This window comes from Agelaius phoeniceus, chromosome 7, assembly GCF_051311805.1.
Source record: "Agelaius phoeniceus isolate bAgePho1 chromosome 7, bAgePho1.hap1, whole genome shotgun sequence".
Lineage (NCBI taxonomy): Eukaryota > Metazoa > Chordata > Aves > Passeriformes > Icteridae > Agelaius > Agelaius phoeniceus.
In genome coordinates, this window is record NC_135271.1 from 24985169 (window position 1) to 25013025 (window position 27857).

The window sequence follows — 27857 nt, forward strand, 5'->3', positions numbered from 1 at the left end:
TTCTTGAACCTGTGCACCGTGAGTCGATGATCATAATCTCCTTCTGCTAAAATTATCCTTTCCCTAGTTTGATGAGTTGGCATTGTTTTTTCCTTGTAATCTGGTCTTATCTTGGTTGTTTTGTCAATTGTCTTTGGTTCCTTGATTTAGAAGAGCACTTTCATGTAGAGGTGGTAGAAAAGCCTCATGGCCCTGTGGGGCAGGCTGGTTTTGGCCTCCACCCTGTAGAACAGTTTGGACCACCTCAAGGTGCTCTTTTCCCAGCAGTCTGTCCGTACTGAAGATGAGGACGTCCATCACCTTCCTTGTCCCTGAGGTTTCTTCACATTTCTCCAGATGCAGAAGGCAATACAACCCATGCTGAGCAGTCCCACAGGTTGCCAGGCTGTACAGAGCAACCAGCTCATGTCAAGGGGGAAGGTGGTTCCAAAACTGGCACAAAGGATAGGGCAGGCTGGAGGCGGCACTCTCTGGGATAATGGGCGATTGCTTCAGTCACTCAGGAGCGATGTCCAGCCTCTCCCTGACCTGGTGCTGGCATTTGCAAAGGCCAGTGGTGCTGGTCCATGCAGCAGTCATGCTCTTGGTGACAGCAGGCGGTTTCTTTGGACCCTCGGGAATGATGCCCATCCTGAACCTCACCCAGTCTGTGGGATTGCAGGGGTCTAGGCTGCTGGTGCATTCCTTGGCCGTACATGTGGAGGCAGTGAATGACAGAGACAGCCTGTGGAGCACTATGGTCAGGAAAACCACCAGGATGAGCCTCATTCGGGTCCTTTGCAAGGGTGACACCTTGACACGTGAGCTGCCTTGGCGTGCCATGTTGGTCGCAGCTCAGGCTGTGATGTTCCAGGCTGCCCAGTCTCCATGTGCTTGCATGTGTTGGCATTGTGACATCATGGGCCGCTGTCACACAGGGCTCCATGATGTCACAACACATTTTTCGCCTGGCTGGCAGGCAATGAAAGCCAAAATGGAGCTGGGAAGCACCTGAGCGGATGGATTTGGAAGCCTGTCCCACTGCTATGACTGCTGGCAGGCACTGAGCCCAGCAGGGGAGTGGCACTGTGTCCCACAGGATTTGCACTGTGAGCTGTGCCCAGCCTCCATCCAAGCTGCATTCAGTGCTGTGCCCCAGCTGGGCAGCCATGATATGTTTCCACACAAAATCCTCTTGAGGGCAAAGTGTCAACCCATCTTAAGAGGAAAGCCAGATTTCATGCATTTTGACAAAACACCTTAACCCCTCTTGAGCAGGGTCTTGGACCAACTGACCTGTAAGAGGAATAACAGATCATTCTCAACCTGCCATTACCTTTTACCCCACAATGTCAATTGGATACAGTCTACCATATAAAATTTCAAAGGGGCTTACTCCCTTCATAACACATGTTATGATTCAGATTCTCACTAAAGCAATAGGTAACACATTTACACTCTCCTTTGTGGATTTGCCACCCAGCACCCCTTTCTGCACAGAACTGTAAATAAGTACCTTGACTCTGTGTGTGGATCAACTTCTTGCACAGTGGGTGAAGCCACCTGTTTCAGGACAATGACAGCAGAACCAAAATCTTTCCACTGGTCAGCTTTAGACATGATAAGAAGGCTTAATAAGAATCAAAGTCTTTAAAATACTGCAGGCCAGTTTGCAATCCCAGAAGTCCCCATTTGCAGATAAGCACACACATGTTGTGTTAGGTAGATTTGTTCCTGAAGATGTCTGGCTTTCAAAACTCAGAACTGAAAATTGTGGCTGCAAAAACTGAATGCTGAAAAAACATTTGCAAGCATGCTAGCTAAGCTAATGATGACAAACATGAGTTTCAAGATAAAAGCTGATGCCCAGCTGAGTTCTGAAAGAAAGGTGTACTCAACTGTATGGCCGTGCACATTCAGAGGCTTAGTGGGGATTTATTCCTTCCTCCTGTACATCTGGACTCTCACCACACACAGAGAAGTCTTAATAGCTTAGTTAATATAAACTTCCATTTGTACATCTTGTAAAGTTTGCAAAGCCTTTCCTTCTTCAGAGTGAAATTTTCCACATTTGGGTTTTTTCCAGTATGGTTGTTGTTTGTTATTTTAGAAATTGGAGCATGTGTGTTGGAGAGAGATAGGGAGAAAAGAACTGTGCACAGTGTAAAAAGTTTAGCTAAAAACTTGGCCCATGTGGTTGAAAATAATAGAAGATTTCTATCTGTGAATATCTGGGTAAAAATTAATTTGAATTGATTAAGCTGTGATCCGTTGTAAACTGACTTCCATATGAGTGATATTTTATCTTCAATTCTTTGTGAGACCGGTACAAAAGATGATTTTTTTCTTGGGCTTTGCTTGGCTTTGAATGTGTGTTAGTAAACATGTTTCATACAGAAAACCTCTTTATTTTTTGATTTTTCTCCCTGAAGACACAGTGTCACCCAGCAACGGAATGTTGTAATACATTTGTGTTCTCCTTTGGTTACTTGCACTTACCTGGCAGCATAAATGATCTGGGTGCTTTCCAGGTGGTTGCATGTAACCCCCTTTAGAGCTAAGGACAGGTAATCCTTTGTGCCTTTTCTGAAATCCAGATGGGGAATCTTCCTAGCTGGTAAAATTAATTATCTTTACTCGCTGCCTTGTGCTCTTGAGATTAGTCTGCTTGGTTCACCAAGGGCTGCCCAGCAGCTCTGCCAAGGCCTTTCTGCTGAGCCCTGCTCAGTGTGGAGCAGCTGGGTGCCCCCTGCCAGCTGTGCCCAAGGACAGAGAAAGCACCAGGAAGGGTGGGATCTCCTTCAGCCCGTGCCTGCCAGCATGTAGGTAGCTCTGCCTTGGCACCAGAGCAGCCTTTAGTGAGAGAACTTGCCAGTGTATCCTTTAAACCCAGGTACATTATTTCCCATTTGCATCTATCCTTAAATCAGATTCAGTATCTGAATGATTGAGATCCTGGATCTTTTTCCATTTTTGTTGTTGACAAAAGTGGGAAATCAGAAGGAATGTATGTTCTTTTCCCCTCGTGTTTTATTCCTGTGCTGTCTCTGCCAGTCTGCATCATCTTTTGGGCATCTTTTCTCTGATTTTCTAGTGACTAAAGGAAGAAGATGGTAAATGCTGAAAAACATCATCACTGCAATAATTTGAATAAGCAAACTCATATTCATTAGCAAAAATATGGAGCAAAACCATTAAAAATGTTAGCATCTGGAAAAGGGGAGTCTGTTCCTCTTAAATTTTTTATCATTTCTCAACACAGTCCATGGTACATGCATCTCATATTTTTCCTGGTCTATTTGCCTTTATCTATAGTCTGGAATTTCTCAGAAACTCTTGACCTAAACTATAGGTTTCCAAGGAGCACATCTTTGATACACTGCTCTGGATTATGTAAATATGCACCATGTCCCTTAAAGGCTATCTCATTGTCCACCCTCTAAGATGAGTTACAGAAAACAAAGGGAAAAGAACATGTTTCAGAGTGCTGGAAAAATCTGATCCAGTGAGCTGCTGAATTTTTTTCCTTTTTCATCTGTTCCTTCTGCCGCTGCCACCTTGCTTTGCATCTTTGAGCTTGCAGAGCTCCACAGAATCTGAAACTAGACGCCCTTATTAGAGGACATTTTAAAAAATTTCTTGCTGCTCCTCTGGGGACCGAAGTAATGGCAGCTTGAAGCAGCAGAGAATGTGTAATTAGGGCAAACAGCGGTGCCTCGCGTGATCGGGAGGAACAGGAGGAGAGGAGGGGAAGCGCAACAGCGCGGCGTGCACAGGCTGTTACTAGGAGACCCCGGCACGAAATGCAGGAGATGCGGGGCGCTAATGGGCCGGCCCCGCCGCCTGGGTACCAGCCGGACCTGCTGCACAGCTGCCTCTGCCTGCCTGTTGCCAAGCAACTCAATTCCTTTTCCTTTTCCTTTTCCTTTTCCTTTTCCTTTTCCTTTTCCTTTTCCTTTTCCTTTTCCTTTTCCTTTTCCTTTTCCTTTTCCTTTTCCTTTTCCTTTTCCTTTTCCTTTTCCTTTCCCTTTCCCTTTCCCTTTCCCTTTCCCTTTCCCTTCCTTCTTTTTTTTCTTTTTTAAAATTTTCCTTCCCCTCCCCACTCACTTACTCTGGAGGTTTAATTGGGTAGTGTTGCTGCTGGTGTTGCTGCCGGGTGCTTGAATGTCCCTATTGCTCTGCTTCTGTCCCCAGGGCCCGGCCCAGGGGAGGATGTGCTGGCAATTAATGGGGCACAAGCTGGGCTTGTGTGCTCAGGCTGGCACCAGCAACTGTACACCAGCCCTGCTCCCCACCATGGAGGAGCTTCTTTCAAAGAGGAGCTGTGGAGAGGGGTTTGAACGGGGAGCACATTGCAAAGGCTTTATCACTCTCAATGGGAGTCGTGCTCAGACCCAAAGAGATAAAGCCGGGCGCTCCTCCCTTCCTTCAGGGCTCAGTATGGAGGGCAATGTGTGCTTGTTAAATGCAGCCTCTTGAGTAGAAAATGGAACATTTCCATTTCTTTGAATGTTGCTACATGCTTTGCTTTTCTCTGCTTTTCAGCTAGGCAAGTGGGCTTTGTGGATGTGTGTTAGGTGCTTGTGTGTGTGTAAGACATAATGCTGCAAAAATTGGATTCTTTTTGTGTCCTGAATGGCTACATGCTGAAAACTGCTGCTGGCTTGGTAGACGAGCCTTGGCAAGGCCCTTAGGAACTAATCCGGAGCTTTGAAGTTTGTAGAAAGACTGATTGGACATTGGGTCTCCTTCTTAACCTCTTTTCCCCCATCTCTAATATAAATATAATCAGAGTCACCTCTCTATAAGGGCATTTCTGACCTTTTTGGATTAAAGGAGCTGTACATCATTCATGGAAATGTACTGCTTTTACACTTGATCATCCCTGCCCTTCTAAAAATAGGTACAACCTTCTCACATTGTGTATTTCACAATCCTGTCACATTCCTCTTCTGCCCCATACTGTCTTCTGCCAGCTTTTCTCTTGTGCTTTGTCATCCTTTCAAAGGCTTTTCCATTTTTCCAGCAGGTGGCAAAACTGAATAAAATGCCAATTTTAATTTTTTTTTCTCTTTTTTTTTGTGTAGAAAACATTGGCGGACCAGTTAAGCACTCACCATTGCCCCCTCCTTTGCATTCCTTTTAAATAATAAAAATATTAATTAGGCTTTCTATTCTCCAACAAAAATCAATTAGGAGTATATTGAGGAATGAAAGGCTCAGAAAAGTATCTGAAATTGATTTTTGTAATTAGTTTTACTGGTTGATGGGTTGCATGCGCATACACTTAGATATTAGCATTGATCTCCAGAGGATGTGTGTATTAAATAGCCTGCTCTTCCTTTTTGCTAAAGAAATGAACTTATTAATCTTAAAAAGAGGCTGATATTGTTGTGCTCTGGACTGCAGCTGCTCACCAGCTTTTTGGTAACCTCCCCAGCAGAGCAGCTGCCTGAGCCATGTGATGGTAATGTGCTGAATGTGGTGTGAAAGTGGGGAGCAGGTCTGGGGCAGCTCCTCTTCTGTGTCTCATATTTGACAAAGTGTGTATATGTAATGAGGGAAGACAGGCACTGGTGTTAAGGAGACCTGTCCTGTTAGACTTCATTTTTCAGTGGTCCTTAACCCCAAATGTCCTTCTGAGATATGTTTCTATTAAATCTCATATAGCACTTGACATGGGAAGAGAGGAGTGACCAGTAACATTTTCTGTTGTGCCATGTGCTGTGTGCTGATGTTCAGCTAATTAGAAGAATTATGGCTTGGCTTCATTGGTATGCCATGTATGCAGCTTGTAAAGCTCTCAGGGACCCTTGGAGATGAAGAGTGCTACATAAATATAAAATATTGGTAATGTGAAGTTCCACATTAGGGTTCTCATTGTGCTGAGGCAGACTTTCATCATAAACTGCAGAGCAGCTAGGAATGCCTGCCTGGCATTTCTCTGCTCTGGGGGGCTGCTTCTCCCCCAAAACCACACCAGCTTCTGGCACTTCTGAGTGACTCCTGTTTGCAGCAGCAGCAGCATCCCCACAGGCACTGGCCTCTGAAGGATGCCTGGGTTCATCCTGCAGTGACACTGCTGCTCCTGCAACAGCATGGTCTCACTCCCCAGCCCAGGAGAACTCCCAAAGGAGTTTCTCAGGAAGGGTAGCAAGAAAAATCATTAAAACACTCTTAGGGTAGCATACAAAGTTATTAAAACACTCTTAAAAAGCACTTGATTCTTCACACATATCAGACCCCCAGAGCTTCCTTATAGGAAAAATACATGCAAGAAATCTTGCATTTAATCCCTTTTTTCAGTTATAATTTTATAATTTGTCTAGTTCTCTGGGAACATCAATCTTGAAACATGTGTAGCTAAAAGTGTCTTTCAATACATACTTTTAGAAATTGAGACTTTTAGAACTAGTTTCATTTTAAATGGTTTTTAAATTACAGATTATAAAAAGGAAGGAAATATTTGTGTTTCTTTCAGACAACTTCTTCTTGGATTTTGAAACTATATATGAAAAATTCTCAGTGGATTATAACACATGCTAGTTTTTTCCTCTTGTTTTCTTAAATCCACTTTCACATGCTAGCTTTGTGTAGCTGTGTAATATTACTCTTCATAATTTGAGCTCTTCAAACATAGTACAACTAATGTTTGCTTTGAATAGCCTTCAAAATATGCATATAGGCAGAATTTGGGGGTTTCCCTTCAGTTTCCTTAAACATTTTTGGCTGAATCAAAAAGGAGTGTCAAGGGACTAAAGGAGTCCCATGACACTACCACATTTTAGCACAGAGAAGTATCAGCAAGGATTTTGACTGTGATTCTCCTCTGAAGCTCACTGCAGGACTGGGAGCTTAAACTACTTGATTGTTTTACTAAGTGCCCTGCAGGAGAGTGCCCGGGAGGGTAAGGAAATAGATATGGATGGATGGATGGATGGATGGATGGATGGATGGATGGATGGATGGATGGATGGATGGATGGATGGATAATCATAATATCTTTGTTTCAATTCCATAAAGATACAGGGTGAAACTTGAGCCTAATGAATATTTTTCCAATGACTTGGATGGAGCCAGGGTTTCACCCCATCACACTGGAACTCTGTGATCTTATTGTGCACATCCCTAAATCTGGAGGGTTTTCTTTTTAAAGTCCCTGCTGTTGAAATTTGGGGAATAGAGAGCAAATTTCTTCCTCTGTATTTCAAAATAAATGTTCCTAGCCTGCAGGGCTGCAAAGAGAGGTTTAAAACCATGGCCCTAGGTTATCTACAAAGCAGAAGGCAAATGATGTCTGAATATTATTGTTTTCTTCTTTAAAATCTCATTATTTCTGTAGAAGAGTGCACTTGACTTTTTAACCCTTGGGACTGGCAATAAATAATGCAGCTATAAGAAGTATAATGTGCCCATTATGTGCTGTAGTTTTGTGGTTGTGTCCTCAGCTGATCTTGAGCAGGTACCTCTGTGTCCTGTAACCTAATGTTTCTACTAATCACTCTGCTGAAACAGCCTCTCTGAGATGTCTTAGCAAACACTGTCTTACTTCTTGGACAAGAAAAATCTGTCTGGGACCTAGAGGGTGCCTGTGGGATGTAGGTGGCAAGGTCAGGGGGTCTCTGGATCTTGAGAAGAGAAAACATCTCCATTGCTGTGTTTTGTGAGGAAATATTTGTTGGGAAGGTTTGTACAGGGTTTATAATTTAAATATGTGTTGGAGCAAAAACTTGATGTTCTCTGGTTTGTGGCTGGAGAGCAAAGATACCGGTGCACGCAGCTGAGCTGCTTGCCTGGCCCCCTGCACCATCAAAGCAGAGAAATTCACCTCCAATTCCAGACTGCCTGGGTATGATGTGTCACAGCCCACCCATGCCTTTGCCTCCCCATTAACTTGAAAAAGAATGTCATAGGTGGCAGTATCAGATGTTGGCTTTCAATATCTAGAGCTGCATGAGACAAAACTCACCAAGAATTTCTGAGGCTGGAAAACGGAGAGAGAAGGTCCAAATTCCGCTGTGGTGGTCATTAGAGAACCAGCCCTGCTATATCCATTGTGTTTTGCTAGAAACCTAGTGGGTGTTTGCCACAGGAGTGTAAATGGGATTGTGTGCTTGGCTTTTCATACTTCCAAATGATAAATATTTGGCTTTCAAGAAAAAGCTGTACCAATAATTTATTTCTGTAACTAGATGCCTAATATTTAGTCTTGCATTCATCTTAGTCACAAAAGGAACAGTGACCCGATTTCAGGGCTGCCAAAGTCTGATGGACTTTTTGTTATGATTTTATATAATTTTAGCTTCGCTATTGTGTGTTTCCCATAAATTTTCAAAGGTCTTTGTCCCCCAGTTACCAGATTGGACCAGGCTGGATGAAATAGAAGATAGAGGGCCAGACTGTACTGAAGTGTGCTTTGGGGGTACTTTAGAAGAAGAGCTCAGTTGGGTGAGGTGCCATAAACAGAAGTGGATCAGAGAGCCTACTCCCCAGGCATCCCAGTCTCAGGGTATAAAATGTACTCTAGGAACATGAAAAGGTTAAAATGAGGTATGGACCACAGGACATAGCCACAGGGAAGAGAGGCTGCTTCACAGAAGTGTGCAGTCATGATGGACTGAAACCCTAAAGTATATCTGAAGGGCTAATAGCATTTCTGTAGGACTGTTTTGGGGAGTGTGTTTGTAGAAATGTGGATTTATGGATTTGTTTAAGGACTGCATAGATCTTTGTGTTAGATAAAGGTGACTTAAGGAGTAGAGCCTCCTTCCTGGGAGTGGCTTGCAGGCACAAGTTTTGAATATGGTTTTTAATTTGAGAAATTAGAAAAAAGTCAGTGTGGCACAACTCCGTGATGTTCCTATTTTAATTGGATTTGCAGCTCATAATTAATTTCTTAAAAAGAGGGAGATCCTGGCCCTGTAGAAGTGAGTAGGAGTTTGCCATTCCCTTCAGCAGATTTCATCATCTATCTTTTTAGTATCACTAATCCTCTGAACAGGAGAAGAGCAGCCTAACACATGGAAAGGATCCTTCCCATTTTTCCTCCCTGCTATTGCCAGTAGTGAGGTAGGAGGACCCTCCCCCCTTTTTCATTCCTATGCTTTCTACATATGTGCACCTTGGCAAGACACACTTCCATTTCATCTTCATGTAAGGTGACAGCAGCCATTGAAGGAGCAGTTTGTTTTTAGTCTTCACATGCAGAGACAGGCAGGTCTCTCTTCTCCTTCCCTCTTGTGTTTTTGAGTAGCTGCAGGAGGGCAGGAAATTGAACCTCTTGGAGGTCTCTGGGTCAAGGAGCTGTCTGACATGGCTTTAAAGGTCACCGTGCTCCTTTGCATTTACCTTGTGCACTGGCAGCCCTGCTATGGCAGTGTGCAGTCTGCAGCCCTGAGAGGTACTGTCTGATGTTTTGCTGAACAGGGCTTGGGTTACAAAGGAGAAACAAAACTCAGCTCAGGGCTGTGCAAGGCCAAAGCTGGAACACTTGGGAGAGGAGCCCCTGCAGCAAGTAACAGAGATATGTGTCATTCTGTGGGTTCACCAGTAATTGTGCTTGGCTTTTCTGTCTCTTGTAACCTATACATATATATATATATATATATATATATATATAGCACTGTCTAGTTTCAAAGCTCTTGACAAATTTTAACAAGCCAAACTCCACTTCTGTCCTAGTAGCCTATATAGTTTCCCAGAAAGCCCAGGATGCTTTTTCTTCACTCTTCTGCTCTGTAGATGACTGTATCCTTCAGACAGGCTGTACCTGCCAGATTTGGCTGAGCAGTCATCTTCTGCATTTGCTTTGCAGCATGTGTGTGGCAAATGTGCTGCAAGGCAGTTTCCCTGCCTGGCTGTCTCCACTCTAAGGTAGGCACTAGAGAGCGTCAGAGAACCAAGGAACTACATTATCATCGAGGCTTGTTTACTGACAGCTTTTTAAAATAATCCATGAAATGTTCAGACAAACTGGTGCTCCATCACAGGCACAGGCACAGGCCTGAGAAATCCCTTTTTTCTGAGGAGAGCAGATGCTGCTTGACAGGTAGGGTGCAAAGGGCCCGGGGAGACTGCTGCAACTGTAGCTCCTGTGCATGGGGCCAGCACTGGTGACAGTGTTTAAGGTACAGTTGAGTAACCAGCCCAGAAACAAGACACCAGCACCCTGCTCACTAAGAACATTCTAACTTCTTATTTTCCTGAAGAAATCCTGTCCAAAGAATAAAGGAACAAGAGGTGAGTCTGCAGAAATGACCAAGCAGGCGCATTCAAAGTGGGGCAGTGTTATTGTTGGCTCAGTTCCTTGTCCTGTTGGGCATTTTCCCATGGGGGACTGTGACTCACAGCAGGGACATCCAGGATGGCCTTCAGGGACTGTGGGATAAATGGATATTTTGGTCTAGTCTTGCCAGTTGCTGCCCCTTCTTCACAACTTCATCCCAATGAATCCTTTAATTGAACTACTGAGCCAAATAAACTTCTCAAAGGCCAATAAAATGGCTCAACTTCAATTGAGTTCTCAGCCCATTCTGCTGTTCTTTCTGGGGCAGATGACCACTGTGCAGCAGAGCTGCCTGTGCAACACGAAGTCTGCAGAAACTCACAAACCAGAGAACAGCACTTTTTCATGTATTTTGATGCAATTTTCTTTCCCTTTTCACTTTTCTTGCTCTTTTTGCCTCTCCAGTTCATCATCATGATATACATAGGTTTCCCATATCCAGATCTCACTCTTATACTTGCTGAATAGACACACTAAATATAGCAATCTGTGTCTTTGCTGTGGTCAACTGATTGTTTCATGTGACTGGCCTAGAGATTGCAGCCTCAGTGTGGTCTGTGGTGGGTTTTTTAAGATTACCTTCTTAGCAATTTTAAGAACAAATAAATAAGTAATAATCCACTTAAAAGCTTGGTAGCGAAAGTGATTTCTGTCTGACTTTTATCTCAACTGACTGCATGGGGAAGAGTGACATGGAGTTTCTATAGGAGGAGATGCACTGGAGCATTTCTTGTGTGGGGAGATGTTAAATTTGAATGCACACCAATGCATGCGCACTGAAAAGGAAAAGGGAGTCATGATTTGGGATTCTTCAACAGAAAGTGTTAATGACTCCACAGATGTTACACCACGCAGACTTTGATCTGCAGAGACTGATGTGCATTAGGAGATAGTTAGATATGAGCACAGAATTATGAAATATCCTGAGTTGGAAGGGACCCACAAGAATCATTGAGTCCAACTCCTACCAGCAGACTAGAATCTCTCTTGTCTTACCACTACACCATTTCACTGCCTTCAATGGTATTGTTAATATTTTAGGGCAGAATAACAGCTGATGAAGGTGTAGTGCAAGAAGCCTGAAGGACCAGCCAATTCAAAGAAATAAAAATGTATCCTCTCACATAATTTCTTGGTCCCAGGAGTAGATTTTGTTGTCAGAAGCAAGTAAAAAAGGTGCAGTCCTTGGGGACAGCAGGCATGAATGCTTGAGGGGAGCAGATGTGAGGCTGGCCACACAAGGGGTAAACAGAATCACAAGGGGTAAATAGAATCGGGGTAAAGCGTGTGATGCAGTAGTGGTGGTCACTCAGCAGTAGTGCACTCAGTCACTCAGTGTCCAGGTGTTAATACAATCACTCAAATACTGCAGTAATACATCTGACAAGGTTGGAGTGAGCTGAAAAGCTGTTTGAAAATCAAGCTTCAACCACACAGCTGCTTAGACATTTGAGGACACTCTTAAGGCTTCTTCAAAGACCAGCTGGCTGGTTTTGTTAGAAACAAGATAAAAGGTTGTGCGAGAATTTTAGCTGTGGTAAAATCTGGACTGGAACTATCCCTAGTATACAAGCCCTAAGTTATTTGCATGCCACGATGACCATGAATTGTGTGAAGGGCTAACTGACTCGAATGGGTTAGAGGCAGGGTGGGAGGACACGGGGCTTTGAAGTTGAGTGCTCAGTAATGCTGCTGCTGCCGCGCTGACTGTTCTCTCCTCCCCCCTGCAGGTGAGAAGCCTTACAAGTGCTCGTGGGAAGGGTGCGAGTGGCGTTTTGCACGGAGCGACGAGCTCACGAGGCATTACAGAAAGCACACGGGTGCAAAGCCCTTTAAATGCAACCATTGTGACAGGTAATGCAGCTCCTAGCATGGTGTTCAAGAAACCTGTGGACTTTTGTGACTAGCATGGAGCTGCCAGCTCCTAGAGACAAGAGACCTGGCTCCCAGCAGAGCGGCCCCTTCTGTCCCACTGCCTGGACCCCTGAACCATGGAGGGACCCTCTGCTCAGCTCCTGTCCTCTCTGCCTTAGTGGCCAGGCAGGCTGGCAGATGGGGAATTCTTCCTAAGCAGTCTAATCCCCCAGCACACAACAACATGTAGGACCAGGTGTAGGCCTGACTGAACCCTGCTGGTGTCTGTTGTGGGCACAGGATTCAGTTCATAGGGCAGGTCTTGTTAATACTCTTAAAGCAGAGAAGACATCCAGAGGGCCTTAGACCATTTCAGTGATGGACCTCTCCACAAAGCATCTCCCCAGCTTTCTGTCTCCTGATCCTGTAAGCCTGCTGTGCTCACAAAGGCAAAGCTCCCTCTATTTGCTCTGCTTCAAGGACTACCCCAAGCACCACTGCTGGCTACCCACATTTTGGCAGGGTGGGCCTCACAAAAACATTGGTATATGGCAGGAGGAATGGGGAGTGTGTGGCTGTGTGCCACAAGTGGCCCAAATCTATAAGAAACCTTTAGGGAAAAAGCATTCAGTTTCCATAACATGGTTGTCTTCTCTCAGCACTGACTCCAGGGCTCCTAAAGAAAAGACAACAAAGGGCACCATTCTCAAAAGCCCAAGAGCGATTTAGACACATTTTACCGTTCAAGTTCAGGGGGTTGTTTTGTGAAGATCAATGATCTCTGCACATTCCTGCTAATTAGTGAATCTTTTCCTACAGTTTTAAATCTCACTCTTGACATCTCTTTGAAGTGGGAGATACTCTGCACCTTCATTGTGAGAGGGCCCAGATGTGAAAGCCTGACAGGTGCACGGGCCGAGGTTCCCGAGGAGCCTGTCAGCAGCAGCAGCAGCGCTCTGGGACTCGGAAATGTGGTGTGAGCTGAGCAGCTCCTGCCAGAGCCGCCCTTGCAGCTCCCACCGCGGCTCGTTGCTGCAGCCTCACCGCTCCAGCTGCTTCAGTAAATACTGAGCTGCTCTGAAAAATCTGCTCGTCCTTGCTTGGTGCTGAGCGTTTTTGAAAGCTGGGTTCTTTCAATTTAGAAACAAAACCAAAAGAACACCCTTTTCCACATCCCCAATCCCAACTGATAAGAAATCAGGGTGGAGCAAAAGCAATTACCCCTGTAATGACTCTTGACAGCACTGACAGCATCGAACAATGAGCACTTCTCCCCCACTCACCCCCCCAGCTGAAGATTGGCAGTGCCCTGGGTGAAACCTGGATCCACTACTGAGTAATCAAATAATGTGCTTGCATCTGAACATGTTATCCAGCTAATCCTATTTATATATATTTTTAAAAGAGGCTTAAGAAAATTACCCATCTTTTTAATGCAGCACTAAGGTTCTCGACTGTGATAAGGAAACGTTTTGTAATACAATAAAGCCTTTAGGAAGCCTGTGGGTTCACCAGACCAACAGAGAATATGCGTGGAGAGAGGATGTGTGGGACATAAACAAGGGACCCCATCCTTTTATGGGAAGGAAATTTGATCATTTTCACATCCTGTCTTTCCAAGAGCTTCATCTCCTTAAGTGCTCTTCTGCCCTTGTCTCCCCTCTTCCCGTCCCCCTTCCCCCAGGGAGGGCTTCCTCTTGGATTATCTTTTGTTTTATCCCTGGATCATCTTTTGTTTGCTTAGAATGAGGGACAGGATAAGCCAAGTAGGGACCTCTGCAGTTCTGCTTTTGTTTAAGCACTTCTGTGAATGAGAACAATTATATCCTCTGTTTTAAATGTAAAGCATTGCCTTTCTCTTTTCTTTCCTCGAGTGGCCCCACAAACACACACACACATACAGCCCTAGGGTTTCTGTGTCAGGACAAACAATATTTTTAGCAGAGATCTAGAGAAATACAGCTGGTATTTTCAACTCCTTGGTCTCTTTCAGCCATTTGTTAAGTGTTCATTATTCTCCCTCCACATATTATCCCTTTCTACCTGGCTTTTCTCTTTGGCAGCAAACTCAGTCACTGCAGTCAAGAGATATATTCCTGTAATCATCTAATGCATTTTTGCTCTTCTGCTGAATCTGTAGATGAAGGGAAAACATTATTAATAAAATTTAGAGTGCTGGGGATTGTGCACTGTTAAACGCTATGCCCGTACTATTTGTGTGTGGTGATAGGAGGCAGATTTGTCCTTATTCCCCCAGTTAATTGTTACAAGCTTTTAGAATGACAGTGCCTGTTCTTTTACCCCACTCTGCCATACTACTGTTTTTCATTTTTTTCTCATTCTCAGGCCTCTTTGCTACCACCTACTGCAGAGGTCACCTCAAGCAAGCACTGAAACATGAGCCCAAAACTGCCTTTAGCCATTTAGGCAGGCTTTTAAAGATGTGCCTTCCTGAGCCAGGGTTCCAGCTGGAGAACAGTTTCTCTGTATTTGAACTGCTACTCTTTATTGCACTCCCTGTTATCAGCAGAAGCTGTGACCACTCTCTCAGACATGCTGCCTTGTTAGGTTTTAAGGAGCTGATTGGAGCTGTTTTAACAACACTGATGTAGCACAAATCCTGTGCCTGTTGTTCAGAGCTGAAGGCTGTATCTTGGCAAACAGAGCATGGAAGGGGTGATTCAGATAGCAGAGGGGCATGATGTTCACACAGTCTGGCTGCAGTTCCCTTCCAAGACTGTTTTTAGATGTGCTTGTGTCTCTCACCCTCTGACCAATGTCAAAGGAGTATTAATGTCCTCTGTGTATAAGTAAATTTTATAACAAAAGAGATAAGATGAGATTCTCTTCTGCTGTCCCAACACCATGCAGCCCACAGATCACATTGTTAGTCACAGCTGGCAAACTACCACTGCTTTGAGTAACATCATATGTACTGCAAGTGGTGTGTGGCTTTGTGGCAGCAGGAGAGAAAAAAGAAAAGGCTAAAGTGGTGTGGAAGGCACCCCAGGAAAGTCCTTAGTGCCTTCCAGACGCCAGGGTTATGCTGGTTGTTAGCATTCCCCAGGAATTTTGCTCTTCAGAAATGCAGGCTAGGGTTGTTCCTCACACAGTGCAAGCCCTCAGCACTTCAAGGGGAAGAGTTTGACAGGGTAGTGGCACTTGCTGGTTCTGGATAAATAGGTGTTTAGGAGACAGCAGCTTAGTGCCAGACTGTTGGGATGCATATTCTTCTCTGCATATGTGCACATGTGCTCATGGTTTCCTTGTTGATAGCAAGCTGAGAGTGCACTTAGCTGGAATGAACACATCCCACAGTGGAAAATCTACAGCTGGTAGGAAAGATGGCTGAGCAATATATTCTCTCTCATTGTACTTACCTTCCCTTTTTCCTCCTTCAGAGGCTTCAGTGCCAAGCAGTATTGTGTTGCTAAGGAGATACAGCAAAAAGAGAAAGGAAGGAATCATGTCTGGGAGCAGGGAATTTGTGTATCACACATCCCTGCATGAGTTTTATAATTAGAGTGTCTTATTCTAGCATAAACTGTTCTTTCTAGGAAGAGCTAGACTGAGGGGGGATGATAGAGAAGGCTGTGATGGGCCCACGTGTGATGTGCAGAGCTGGTCTGGAACTGAAAGAGGTGTAGAGCCAGAGGTGCAGAGCAAAGTCTCATGCCATGGGCAGGACTAGAGACCAGCAAGCCCCTGTTCCTTGATTTCTGAAGAGTAGTTTCCTTTGACAGCTTATCCTGTGGAGCCTCTTCCACTGCTGCCTCTAGTCCCAGAAAGAAAAAAAAAGAAGTGTGTCCAGTAATCAATAGGATTTTTGACAGTGTGATTTAGCTGCAAAAATTTTGTATGGACTGTTTTACAGTTGAAAATAAATATCCACATCCACCAGCCTTACCAAGAGATAGAAATAATCAAATTAGTCAGCGGGAGAATGTGAAGAATTAGTATTGTACCACTTTATTAGCTATAAACTAGCAAATATGGCACCATTTTATTACCTATAAAAATATTATGGGTGCTAATATGGTAGTTACTGATGTGAAGCAATGTACTGAATCTATAATTTTAACAGATCTGGCTGTGGTGTGACTCAGCATACACTTTCCTGGGTTGCATCTGTAAAACAGACAACTGGAGAGGAAAAGCTGTACTTGGGTGGGGGTCTTATGACTAGTCCTAGGCTGAAGTGCCAGCTGGTGCATGTCTTTTTGGCAGCCACTCAAGCTGTTGTTTTGTTTTGGCAGCCCTTGTAGCCAGAGCATGCTGCTTTCTCAGTTTAAGACTGATGAGAGAGACATTGGCCCAAGGATGTATTTTGTCACTCTAGGGCTAGAAAATTCTCGCTGTGCAGAGCCTGCCGTGTTGAAAGCCCAGTGTCCAGTGTCAGATTCACGTGTGCCTTGCTGTACCTCATGTAGGACCTTGGGGGAATGCCTCCTCCATCCTATTTGAAGTCTCATTTTTGCCATTCTGAAGGTATTAACTCCCTTGCAAGCCCTGCAAGTAGAGAAGAGATGACTTGAGCAGAGCTATGCTCATTGCTCATTCACAGAAGATGAGTAAATGACTTTTCTTGTGGAAGTTGTCTTGTTTTAAGGTTTCTTTGTCTTAAAAATGTACCTCTTGATCACCCATTTCTGTATGTAGATGCTGATTGATCAAATGTGCAGTGGAATACTTCAGCAGGACAGAAATGAAACTATTTAAAATAGTTTCATTTTTATAGTTCTCTTTCTCAGCCTTTCTCTGCTTAGGTTGTTTATCCTTTGGGTGTTTAGATTGACTGTTCTTTTTTTAATCTATCATTATTAGCTTTTGGGGGGGGTTGTTCACTTTGTTCTTCTGCTTCTTCTTTCTGAAAACTACAAAACACTCAACTACTGCTTTTTAAAAAATGCACTTGGTGCCCATATATGAGCTATCTTGATTCTTACAATAAGCCATTTGGATATTCTTCAGACCATTATTGGTGGCTGCTTTATACTCTAGTTCTGTGGAGCACTGAAAAGACATGCCAGGCAAATCAGTTCTGTAAGTAGCTTTTCCTAGTGTTTTTGGAGCCTACAGAACCAGTTTACTCAAAAGCCACAGGTATATGGGGGTTGGTGTGATATTTGTAGTAAATGTTTTTAAAATAAATAAGCCAGTATCTTGTGGCTTAAGGTGGAAAGAAGGTAAGCCAGAATTTGCAGGGAACTTGAAAACCTCCTGATTTTAAATGCTCAGCTGAAGTTTCTAGTAGAAGTTTAATTTCTGAGTGTGTCTGAGTCCTGCCACTGTGACAGGCTCCATTTTAGAGCTGTGGGGTAGGAGCCAGAACCACTGCCTGCTTCTCCTGTGGTTTGCTGCCGGTGCTGTACTATCTGAAATGGCACTGTGATGGTGGGTGTAATGGATTGGTGCTTTCAATCCCATATCTAATGGCCATGGAGTCTATCTCATCAGGATCCAGCTACATGTTCAGAATTACAAAACATTTTGTTTTATTATGAGATGGGAAAGTCTTTGTGGATAAAGAACAGAAGTTGAAATCTCAAGTCCTGGCTTTCTTTTTTTTCCTCTGGTTTTACCACACCTGTGTGATTTACAGCTTCCTTGCCTTCTCTGTCTTTCAATTGTCACTCTTATAAAATAGGCATAATATTCTCTGTCAACATCCTTCAGGGAGATAATATTCATCAGAATCCACATATTACCACCCAGATTCCCAGCTGAGAGGAAGGGAGAGATATGAACCCTGATGGATTGTTAGCCTCCAAACTCTGAGAGACAGATTTCCTTCCAGTTTGGAGTTAGAAATGAGAATTCAGCTTTCAAAACTAGCATCATTCTTTGGTGCTTTTTGCAAGGAGTGGGCACTTGAGAAAGCATTCTTAAAAATGGTGTTGCTGAATTAAAGTGATTTGTTTTAATTATTTTTTTAATATGCAAACATATGCATGCTGAATATTTGGTTTTATAGTACAGCTGCATAGATGAGCACTCTTCCCTGATATCTGACTCAGTGAAAGAAGTGAGAGGGAGAGGAACAGGGAAGGTATAAAAGTCATCTCTTTAGGTGCTGAAGAGCCAGGATAGTTGCCTATCTGTGGTCACAGTGGTCGATCACACAGGTTTTGGTGGCAATCCATGGAAAGCTCCAGGAATGTCTCTAAACTGGGATATGTGTTTTCTTCTGTACATAACAAGGAAGAAGCAGAATCCCTGTTTTCCAGAATCCTATACTTATTTCATTTCCTGCTTGCTTTATGTTGCAGATGTTTTTCCAGGTCGGATCACCTCGCCCTCCACATGAAGAGACACATCTAAATATCAGTCAGCTTGGCATGGATGTCATCTGGGCTAAGTGTTGTGAGATGAAAGTGGAACTCAAGTTACAACGTGCTACCTTACAGGAGAAGAGAACTTGATCCCGTGTAACCCTCTGTACAGGGACCACATGCTCACAGTGTCATGTTCCCAGTTACACTTCAGTACCTACATCGGTTCTTTTATGCCTTGCCCCAGCTGGATGGGAGAAGATGCAGGCAAGGAAATGGTATAGAGGTGAAGTCAGTGAAAAAGAACAATTACTTACAGTACTTCATCCCTCTTGGATTTGTTTCCTGTTTTTGCCAGTGGAAATCAAAGAAAACAGAGGAGGCTTCCCTGCAGGTGGACGGCAGTAAGAGGGGCTTATCTAACTTGCTTCTCAGTGCAACTCAGTAGAAGAATATGTCGTCTTGAAGTTGCATATTTGTAGCACTAACTTTCTTTTTAAATAGATGGGGTGAAAACAATGACCTAGAAAACCAAATCCCAGTTTGGTAGCCAAAATTAACCTCTTGGTTTTTTTGTTCTTTCTCTGAGAATTCCTAATTTTCAGTGCATCAGACTTCTCACAGACACTTTGACCTGTCTTGGTTTTGGTTCTTCTTCCCAGAACTGAGCTGTTGAGATCCTTTTAAGTCAATACCAGTGGCCTTAATGGCAGTAGACTGTGGAGTGACACTTGTGACACAAACATCCTCTTTTTGGCCTGAGTTTATGTAGACTTCATGGAGGATTATATTTTTGTTGGTTGTTTTTATTTTTTTTTTTTTTTTTTTGGCAATTGCACAACATATGCACTAGGGACTCTGGAAGCTGCTGCCACGATGGCTAAGTAGCCAAGGGATAAACCCCTGAGATACAGCACCTAATATCTCTGTAAGCCTCACCTTATTGCCATAGCTAGGACTTCTTGTTTATTTTTTGAACAAAAAACTTTAAAAACTTGTTTGGAAGCTTAAACCTTTTTTCTCTTTTCTCCACAAACAAGTGATCTTCAGAACTCCTTGTCTTCACCTGGATATCAGTCTGGGACTGGCCACACAGGCATGACTACAGGATTCTTTCCACATCATGTGAGCAGATTAGCCACAACCCACGATGATTTAGTGGTGAATTATGTTGCTTTTTCTTGCAGTTCTTCTATTGACCAATTTAAAACATTAGCCTTTTGTTTCTGTAAAGAGCACCTGCAGATGTTTTAATTTAAATCTGTTTGTTGAGCATCTTACACACAAAAAACAACCCCCAAGCCAAAAATCCTACTCCAGTCTCTGAGTAGGAAATCAAGAACCTCTTCCAAGTACAATGGCTTCATTCAGCATTAGCCCGTTAAAGAAAATATCAAAGTCCTGCTTTTCTGTTCATCAAGTTGATGCTGTAGCCCACTCCTATATGAAAAAATGTAACCATGTGAGCGGTGAAGGAAGGGATTGGATTTTACATACAGCAGTGAGGCATTTCCAAATGATTGGTCCAAAGTATTACTAACCTAGAGGTCCATTTTGGCCTACGGTGTGAATCATCAAGGAGAAGTGGAGGTCTCATGCTCACCCTTCCGTCATATTGATAATTTGATTTCTTTGGCTCAAAGTGGATTAAAGTCTTCATTACAAAAGGAAAAAAAAACCCTAAAAAAATGTATTGCCATAACTTGTATTTGAACCTATTTGGCACTGGCCCTGACTCCAAAGACTGCATTTAGGACCATGGAAATGGCCTATGCAAGCAGGCAGGCGGTCATTAGGTTGTATATTTTGTATATTCTCGGACCATCCCTACAAGATGTGTCTAGAAATGAAACAAAATAGCGTGTGGTCCACAAATGGTTGCTGCTCTTTTATAATGTATTAGCCAACTGCCCTTCTTTGACTGTTTTGACTCATTGACTGTTAAATATTTCCCTTAATTTATGTTTTGGGAGGTAAAATTGTACTCCAAGGGGAAAAAAGAGCAAACAAGAAACTCAATAGATGTTTTTAAGAGCCGTCACCGGGATCCTTGGCACTTGAATTCTCAGCATTTTGCAACCTTTGGTTCCAGTGAGAGATTGAATTTATTCAAAAGATGCTGGTTTTCCTCACAGTTTTCACAAAACACTGTGACTGTCAACTGAACACTTTGGGGACAGGGGGGAAATACGATGTCTGGCCCATATGGCATGAAATATGGACCAAAATCTAACCATCTTTTAGGGGCAATGATGTAATATTCATGATAAGAGCATGAGAGAGAGTGAAAGAAAGTCAGAAAGAAAGAGAGAGAAGAAAAATTTGAATTTATTCCAAAGATTTAAAACTAACTATACTCTATATGTGTATATATATATGCTTATATATATATATATGTATACATTTAAAAATTGCAGAGCACTGCTTGCTGACAATCTCGTATTTCTCTACTTCTGTATTTGCATACTTCCTATGGCCATTCCACCCAGCTGTTCCACTGGGACTGAGGGCCCTAGAATCCAATTTGTGTTGGAACAAATAGAGCATCCTGCCAGATCACAGAACCACAGAGTGTCCTGAGTTGTAAGGGACCCACAAGGATCATCAAGTCCAACTTCTGGCCCTGTGCAGGACATCCCAAGAATCCCACCATGTGCCTGAGAGTGTTGTCCAAATGCTCCTTGAGCTCTGGCTGGCTTGGGGCTGTGACCACTTCCCTGGGGAGCCTTTTCTGGTGTCTGACCACCTTCTGGGAGAACTTTTTCCTAATGTCCAGCCTGAACCTCCCCTGACACAGCTTCATCCCATTCCCTTGGATCCTGTCACTGGTCACCAGAGAGCAGAGATTAGTGCTGCACCTCTGCTGCCCCTCAGGAAGATGTCTAATGGGAACTGAAACCTCAGCTGTGTGAAACTGTAGAGCATCCAGTGAGTGCATTAGATTAAAAAAAGTATAAGAGAATCCTTGAATTTCTTTACTGTAGTGTCCTAAAATTTATGCTCTCAAATTCTCCACTAGGATATTCATTGGCTGTGAACCTGTATAAATATCCTCCTTTGCTCTCTGAACACACCTGCCTTTAGGCGTGCTATCAGTAGTATACAACCTTAATTATTAAGTGATGCTTTAAGCGCCAGACTCTATTTAAATTGGAAAAAGTCAAGCAAGACTGTTTTTTAGTTCCAGTTGTCATTTACAGTCTTGTTGGCATCTTATTTAAATATACCAGAACAAGGGCCCCAAGGGAAAAAATGCTGAAATATATCTTTACTTTGTTCAAAAGGCAGGCCTACATCTAAATCCTGGATACAAATAGCCTAAAAAATGTAGAAAAAAGGGGGGTAAAAGGCAGATTTCAGGTTTCTCAGGCTTTGTAGCAGGTCTTCAACTCTGAAGCCAAAATTTGAGCTTTGAAACCACCTCTTATGTTTGAAAAGGGTGATATTTTTCAGCTGTATATATGGTGTACCCAGTCAATCTCTTGACTTTAGTTTTTGGGTGCTTATATGCAAGTGTTGTATTCATTATTAAAATTTTGAACCATAACTTCGGTATTTTATAGAAGGAGTCTCCATTTTGGAAAGGCATAAAGAGTGACACATTCCAGGATTGGGTTTTTTTTTTTGCAATGACAAGTTTTGTTTCTTTGCAGATATTTTAAGCTGTACACTTCAAACTTGTGTAGTCTGTTATAGCTAGTTCCTTTTTGGGCCTGTGTCTCCTTGCTAAAGTTGTACAGTTGTTCTCTCTCTGTAAATTATGAGTAGAATCAGGCTAAAGAGGAAAGGCTCTGTGTAAGGCTTCTTGAAAGCAAACCCATAAATTTGGTGACAGTTGAGGACAGTTATCCAGCTGTAGAAAGGAGAACCTTTACCTTGTTTCCTTCAATGTGAGATTTATGCCTATTTGCAAAAGAGGAGCCATTATAAGAAAATCAGATAGTAGTTTCCAAGGTTATGGAACTATAGGATGAAAACAGATTGACCTGAAAGTCTCCCAAAATAGTGTACACAGAGGAAGCAACTAAAATAAATGTGAGTTTTTGTGATTAGCTAAATAATATTTTGGATCAGAACAGTCAATCATAGAATCCTGCATGTGGAAAGGGGCCTCCAGAGGCCATCTTAGCCAACCTCCAACTTGAGCTGGTTGCTCATGACTGTATTCAGCTGAGTTTTAAATATCCTCAAGAATGGAAATTCTGCAATCTGTCTGTCCAAGCTGTTCCAATATTTAACCACTTTCATGGTAAAAGAAAAAAAATAATTCCAAAAATCTGTGTGTCAAGTAGGAATTTTTCATGTTCAAACCTGTTTTCAGGCCTCTTCCACTGTGCACCTCCAAGAAGAGTCTGGCTTCTTCTCTACAGTCTTGGTTAGGTATTTGGAGATAGCAATAAGATCTACACTTACCCTTCTCTTCCTAAGGCTGCATCATGTCTCTCAGCCTCTCTTCATCCATCATGTGTTCCACTGCCTTCGTGGTGAATCTCTGCTAGACTTGCTCCCATATGTCAATCATTTTAGTGACTGGGGAGACCAAGACAGAATATTCCAGGTCAATATATGCTTTGTATGTGACAGTGTTGATAAAATATATTTATTCTGGATTTTTCCATTATGTGAGACAACTTAAAGTCAAGATTCTATTTTGAAAACTGACCAATAAAAAATAATTTAGGAAGCACTGTTATAAGTAGTTTTCTAATCAAATTTGCCAAATCTGTGCATAAAAATATGCTTATAAAAATATACTTCTGTACCACCAGCTTGAGCCCTAGCTAGCAAGATTCAGTTTTTCTCGACATGATCATTGATGGTTCACTTTGAACTAAAAAAAAATATTGTTTCATTTTTACTATATCAAATATGAAGACGTGATGCTGTATTTTAGTCACTTCTTACACTAAAACTGCACTTCAGTGCATCTTTGTTCTGTTTGGTTTTCCCCTTAGGAGATAAAGAGCAACATAAAATATCAGATATATTTTATGGAGATTGGTCTAAAAGTGGATGGCAGAATCCAGAGTATTTTTCATTATCTCTGAGTTGTTCTTTTTCAGTAGCTAGTACTCAGTCTAGACAATTACATTACCTGGCTAAACTAGCAACTGAAGTGAAATTCTAGATTCTTTCAGTGTCTTGGACGAGGCCCTGAGCAGTCTGATCTCACTAAACAAAGGATTGAATGTTGGATTTGGTGACCTCCAGAAGTACCTTCCAATTTTATTTTTTCTGTATTTCTATGATTCATTTCACAGCTTTTACTTATTAAATGTTTTCTGGTTCTATTTCTTCATAGTCTTGTGCTGATGAAACAGACTGTAGGGCAGATCTGTAGGTTTTTTCTCGAATTCTGAGAGTTTCATCCTTGTTAAACTTTATAAGGTTTCTTCATGAGGGAGACCTAGAGAGGAAGAAATCTAAAAAGAACCCAAATCCTTAGCAAATCAGTTTGAAGCAATATCCTACCTTGATATGTGTCACAGCCAGATATTATGGAAACAAGTTTGCTAGACTGGAAGACCCATGTGATGTCTCAGAAATGGTTTCCAGGACCTGAAATCTGAAAGCCAACATATTTCTACAAGGGTGAACATTTTTTTTTTCATTCATTCTTCTTTTCCTCAGACTTTTTGGAATTGCTGTTTTTCTTGGGGTAGCACATTTTCACTTAATGCATGGGAAGCACTGACAAAACACAGGGAAGAAGAATCTGAATGCAAGAGGATCCCTCAGTCCTTGCTTTCGGAATTGTTTTAACTTCAGGCATAAAAAAGTAACTAATCACCAGGGTGTATAGCTAAAATGGAGTTGATCAATATGCTTGTTGCAGTGACTGAGTATATCTTAGTTGTGACCTTTCTGATATCTACAGAATCAGGCTTTCTCCCTTGTTTTTATCTGACCCTAGACAGTTTGGGGTTTGTATCTAATATAAAGGTTGCTCCTCCTATTTAACACACTATTTGTCGGTATACGAAAGAGGTGGTAATTGGTACTTTTGGCAAAGCTGATGAAGTCCAACTTCCTTAAGTGTTTCCCTTCCTCTTCTCTTAATGTATGTCAAAATCTTTAAATTAAAAAAAAAAAAAAGAGGAGAATTTTGTAAATAATTTAATGTTACAAGGCCAGCACTCAGTGGATCAAGGGCTTTTACTCTTGATTTCATTCAGGACTTGGCACTGTCAAGTGCAAGTCACACAATGACAATTCTGTCATTCCATCCAGTGAGACTGTTTTTGAGCTTTCATATCCTGGGCGATGCTCTAACCCAGAACTTCTGAACAACTTTTTGCTGATTTCAGATAGAATTGCACTTGTAAAAATATCTACATACCAAGAAAGAAAAACAATGCTTGACAGTAACTATTTAACTTTGTCTTGAAAAAAACAGAAATATTTTTCTCCCAACATTGACAAGTCTTGCCTGCCTTTCATTAGCATTTAAACTACACTTTAATGAATGATCTTTTCCAGATCAAGCTTGGATATTTTTCTTCCTTCTGTCACACTTGAGTCTCTTTTTATTAATAGTTTAGGGATGACTACTGCAGTCTTTCTTCTCCACAGCTCTGCGCAGCCTTCAGTGGCAAGATTTAGCATTGTGAGGACTGTAGAATCTGGCCTACCAGGTACTCAGATCTGTGTTGTAAAGCTGAGAATTTCCTCCTCCCTTAGAGTCCTCCCTTAGAGGAAGAAGTCTTGAGAATACTTGTGCTATATAAGTTATATATATAATGATATAGTTGTATATATAAATTATATACATAAAAATGTCGAGATAGGGAGTAGACTGCCTTTATCACCTCAAGAATGAGTTTCCCTACCTGAAAACTTTCAAATGCAGGCGTCATTTTAGAAACAGGGTTTTATAGTTTTCTTTAATGCTTGTTGATGGCATTTTTGGTGTAATAATTGAAGTTGCAATCTGTGATTTTCAAAATGAAAGCTTTGATTACCTTTTTTTTTAAAGTGCTTTGGTCCTAACTTCTATATACTGCCAGAAAACAGGTTCTCCACCCTATCTCTGTGTGGGTGTGGATGTACAACAGTATACTGTATATACCTACACAGAAGAGCAAACTGAGCTACTGACTTACAGTTTTTAGTAGCCAACTGTGCCTATTGCTTTCATTTAAGGAGGGCACTAGCTGTTGCCACTGCATTTGGGGAATCATGTCAGCTTCTGTAGGAAAGTTTTCAACAGTGCTGGGAAATACATGTTGCTGTGTACTGTGAATGAGTAGGCTGCAAATTTGGGGATTGGGAGGGGAGGTGGGAAGGGAGGGGGATAAGGGCTTCGCATGTACACACTAAAGGGAACTAGAATGGACAGAAACATGGGAATTTTAGCCTTTATTGTTGGGCTCTCGGGGAAATGAAAAGCTAACATGCAGTCCCTGGAAGGCCTGAATGGCTGAAGGGCTGATCTTTGTTTTGCAACATATGTTTTACCCATCACTCTGTATTTAAATCCCCAGACCTGTCAGATTCTGGAAGTAGATCAAAACACTGGTTTAAACACTACTTTGTTACCAAGGCCATGTCTCTACCAGGGAAGCTGTCCTGCATTAAAATCAGTCTAGCTAAATCACTTTGTAGCTGCACCTGTTATGTGATTGCCTGGATCAAGTTTGCATTGGCATCCTATGCAGTTAAGCTGAAGTGTAAGAAATGCTTCAACTAATTAAGATACCTCTACAGGATGGTTCTTGCACCAGTTTAAGTACCTGGTTTTGAAATCATATAAACCATAATAGCTTTTCTCTTAGAAACAAGGCCTTAGTTTGGCATGTCTGCTCATCTAGTTGAAAAAATAATAATGCAGGCTGAGATTTTTTTTTTTTTTGCTTTTCAAAGTGATTTGTTTTCCCTTTTGTTCTTTGAAACTTTTCTTGCTCTCTACCACACATTAGATTTTTGTTTGCGGAAATTTTGTTTAACAACAAAAACAACAAAATGTATGAATGCTCCCTATTAAAAAGAAAACCAAAAAAAAAAAAAAAGAAACAAAAACAAAAAAACAAACAACATTGCTTGAAGGACTTTCATTTTGCACTATAATTTTTCTTTTACCAGATGTGTCTGACAAGTGCATTTTGGAGATGCCCTCGGTCACGTTCTCTCAGGCCTACTCTGGTATTTCTAATATATCACAGAAGTACCCAATCTTGTAGCCCTCAGTTCTGCCTTTTTTTGACATTTTATTTTTTTTAAGCTTTTTATATATATATATATATATATAAATATATTACTTTGTCAGTTTTTTTGCTGTACAAAAAGTCTTAAGATTTAAAAATATTATTTGTATTATATGATGGTGGTATGTTAATGTTACAAAATTATTAATGAAGAAAAAATTTATTTTTGTTACTGGTCTGTTTCATAATTCTTTTTTAAATTGGTATATTGTAAGATATCTATGCAAAAATGTTATGTGACGCATTTTTATTTAAGAATGTAATATGTGTAATAAACTGTAGAATGTGTTTGGCCCAACAGTGTTTAGTGTGCCTTGTACATTATTTCTTTATGAAAACTTCTGTGAAGAGTGAAATGGCTTTTGGAGTTAAGGCTATGGTCCTGTAAACAGTTACTGACATATAAATACAACTTCTAAGTGTGCTTTAGCCCATCAGAATAATATTTCTGGATTTAAGTAATTTATTTTTTAATGTATTTTGTAACAGTTCAAGTGTTGCTTATATTCATGCTGTTTCACATGTTGCTTTTGGAAAAGATGCTCAGGAAGGAAGTTCTTATTCTTAAAAGCTGACCGAATTTGGCTTGTAATCCTGCTTCTTTTGGAGTCAGTGATTTCTGTTATTTGATAGTTTACACTTGTTGAAGACTTCAGCCAGTATTATTTTTGTAAAAGACACAGAGAACAGTTGTGTTTTATTTTCCATGCTTAGCTTTACAACATATGTCAGTCAGTGGTCAAAACAGGTCTAGACTTTGAGGCTCCCGAGAGCTTGTGCTGCGCTCTGGTCCGTGTGTCAGGCTGTCTCCCAGGAGTGCAGCATTGTTCTCTTTCCCCGCCTCGGTCATTTAGTCTCCCTCGTTAATGTCTGCAAAATTGCAAGCACAATTGAATCCACCTGGATGCTCAAGTACTAAAAACATATTTAGGCAGTAAAACCAGTTATTTTGAGCACAATTACTTTGCAGTGTCATGACATAAAATGAAATTACTTTTTCAAGACGAGCCAATATCCCTTTAGGTTTTTGCTGCTTGTGCTCACACACTGCAGCAGTGTCAATGGGGATGCAGCAGGACATTCTGTAGGGCCCATCTGATGCCAGCTGGCTGAGTTTCCTTTCTGGGGCAACATGCCTCACTTGCCCTGTTGGGGAACCTGCTAGGATTGCTTATGTCAGACAGACAGAGGGTAGGATTCCCCTCCTGACACCTGCCTCTAGAAGTCAGATGATCACTCTAGCCTGCCCATTTATACTTCCCT

General features: G+C 41.9%; 1 protein-coding gene across 2 annotated transcripts in view; it reads left to right on the forward strand.

The window, feature by feature from the left end:
* Positions 1 to 26892, forward strand: part of KLF7 (KLF transcription factor 7) — a 65714-nt gene extending 38822 nt beyond the window's left edge. For both annotated transcript variants that reach the window (XM_077181295.1, XM_054636639.2), the window contains 2 exons: positions 11995 to 12118; positions 18388 to 26892. In XM_077181295.1, coding sequence (XP_077037410.1) covers positions 11995 to 12118; positions 18388 to 18439 — 176 coding nt within the window. In that variant the 3' untranslated portion in view covers positions 18440 to 26892. The remainder of the gene's footprint in view (positions 1 to 11994; positions 12119 to 18387) is intronic.
* The last annotated feature ends 965 nt before the right edge of the window (positions 26893 to 27857 follow it).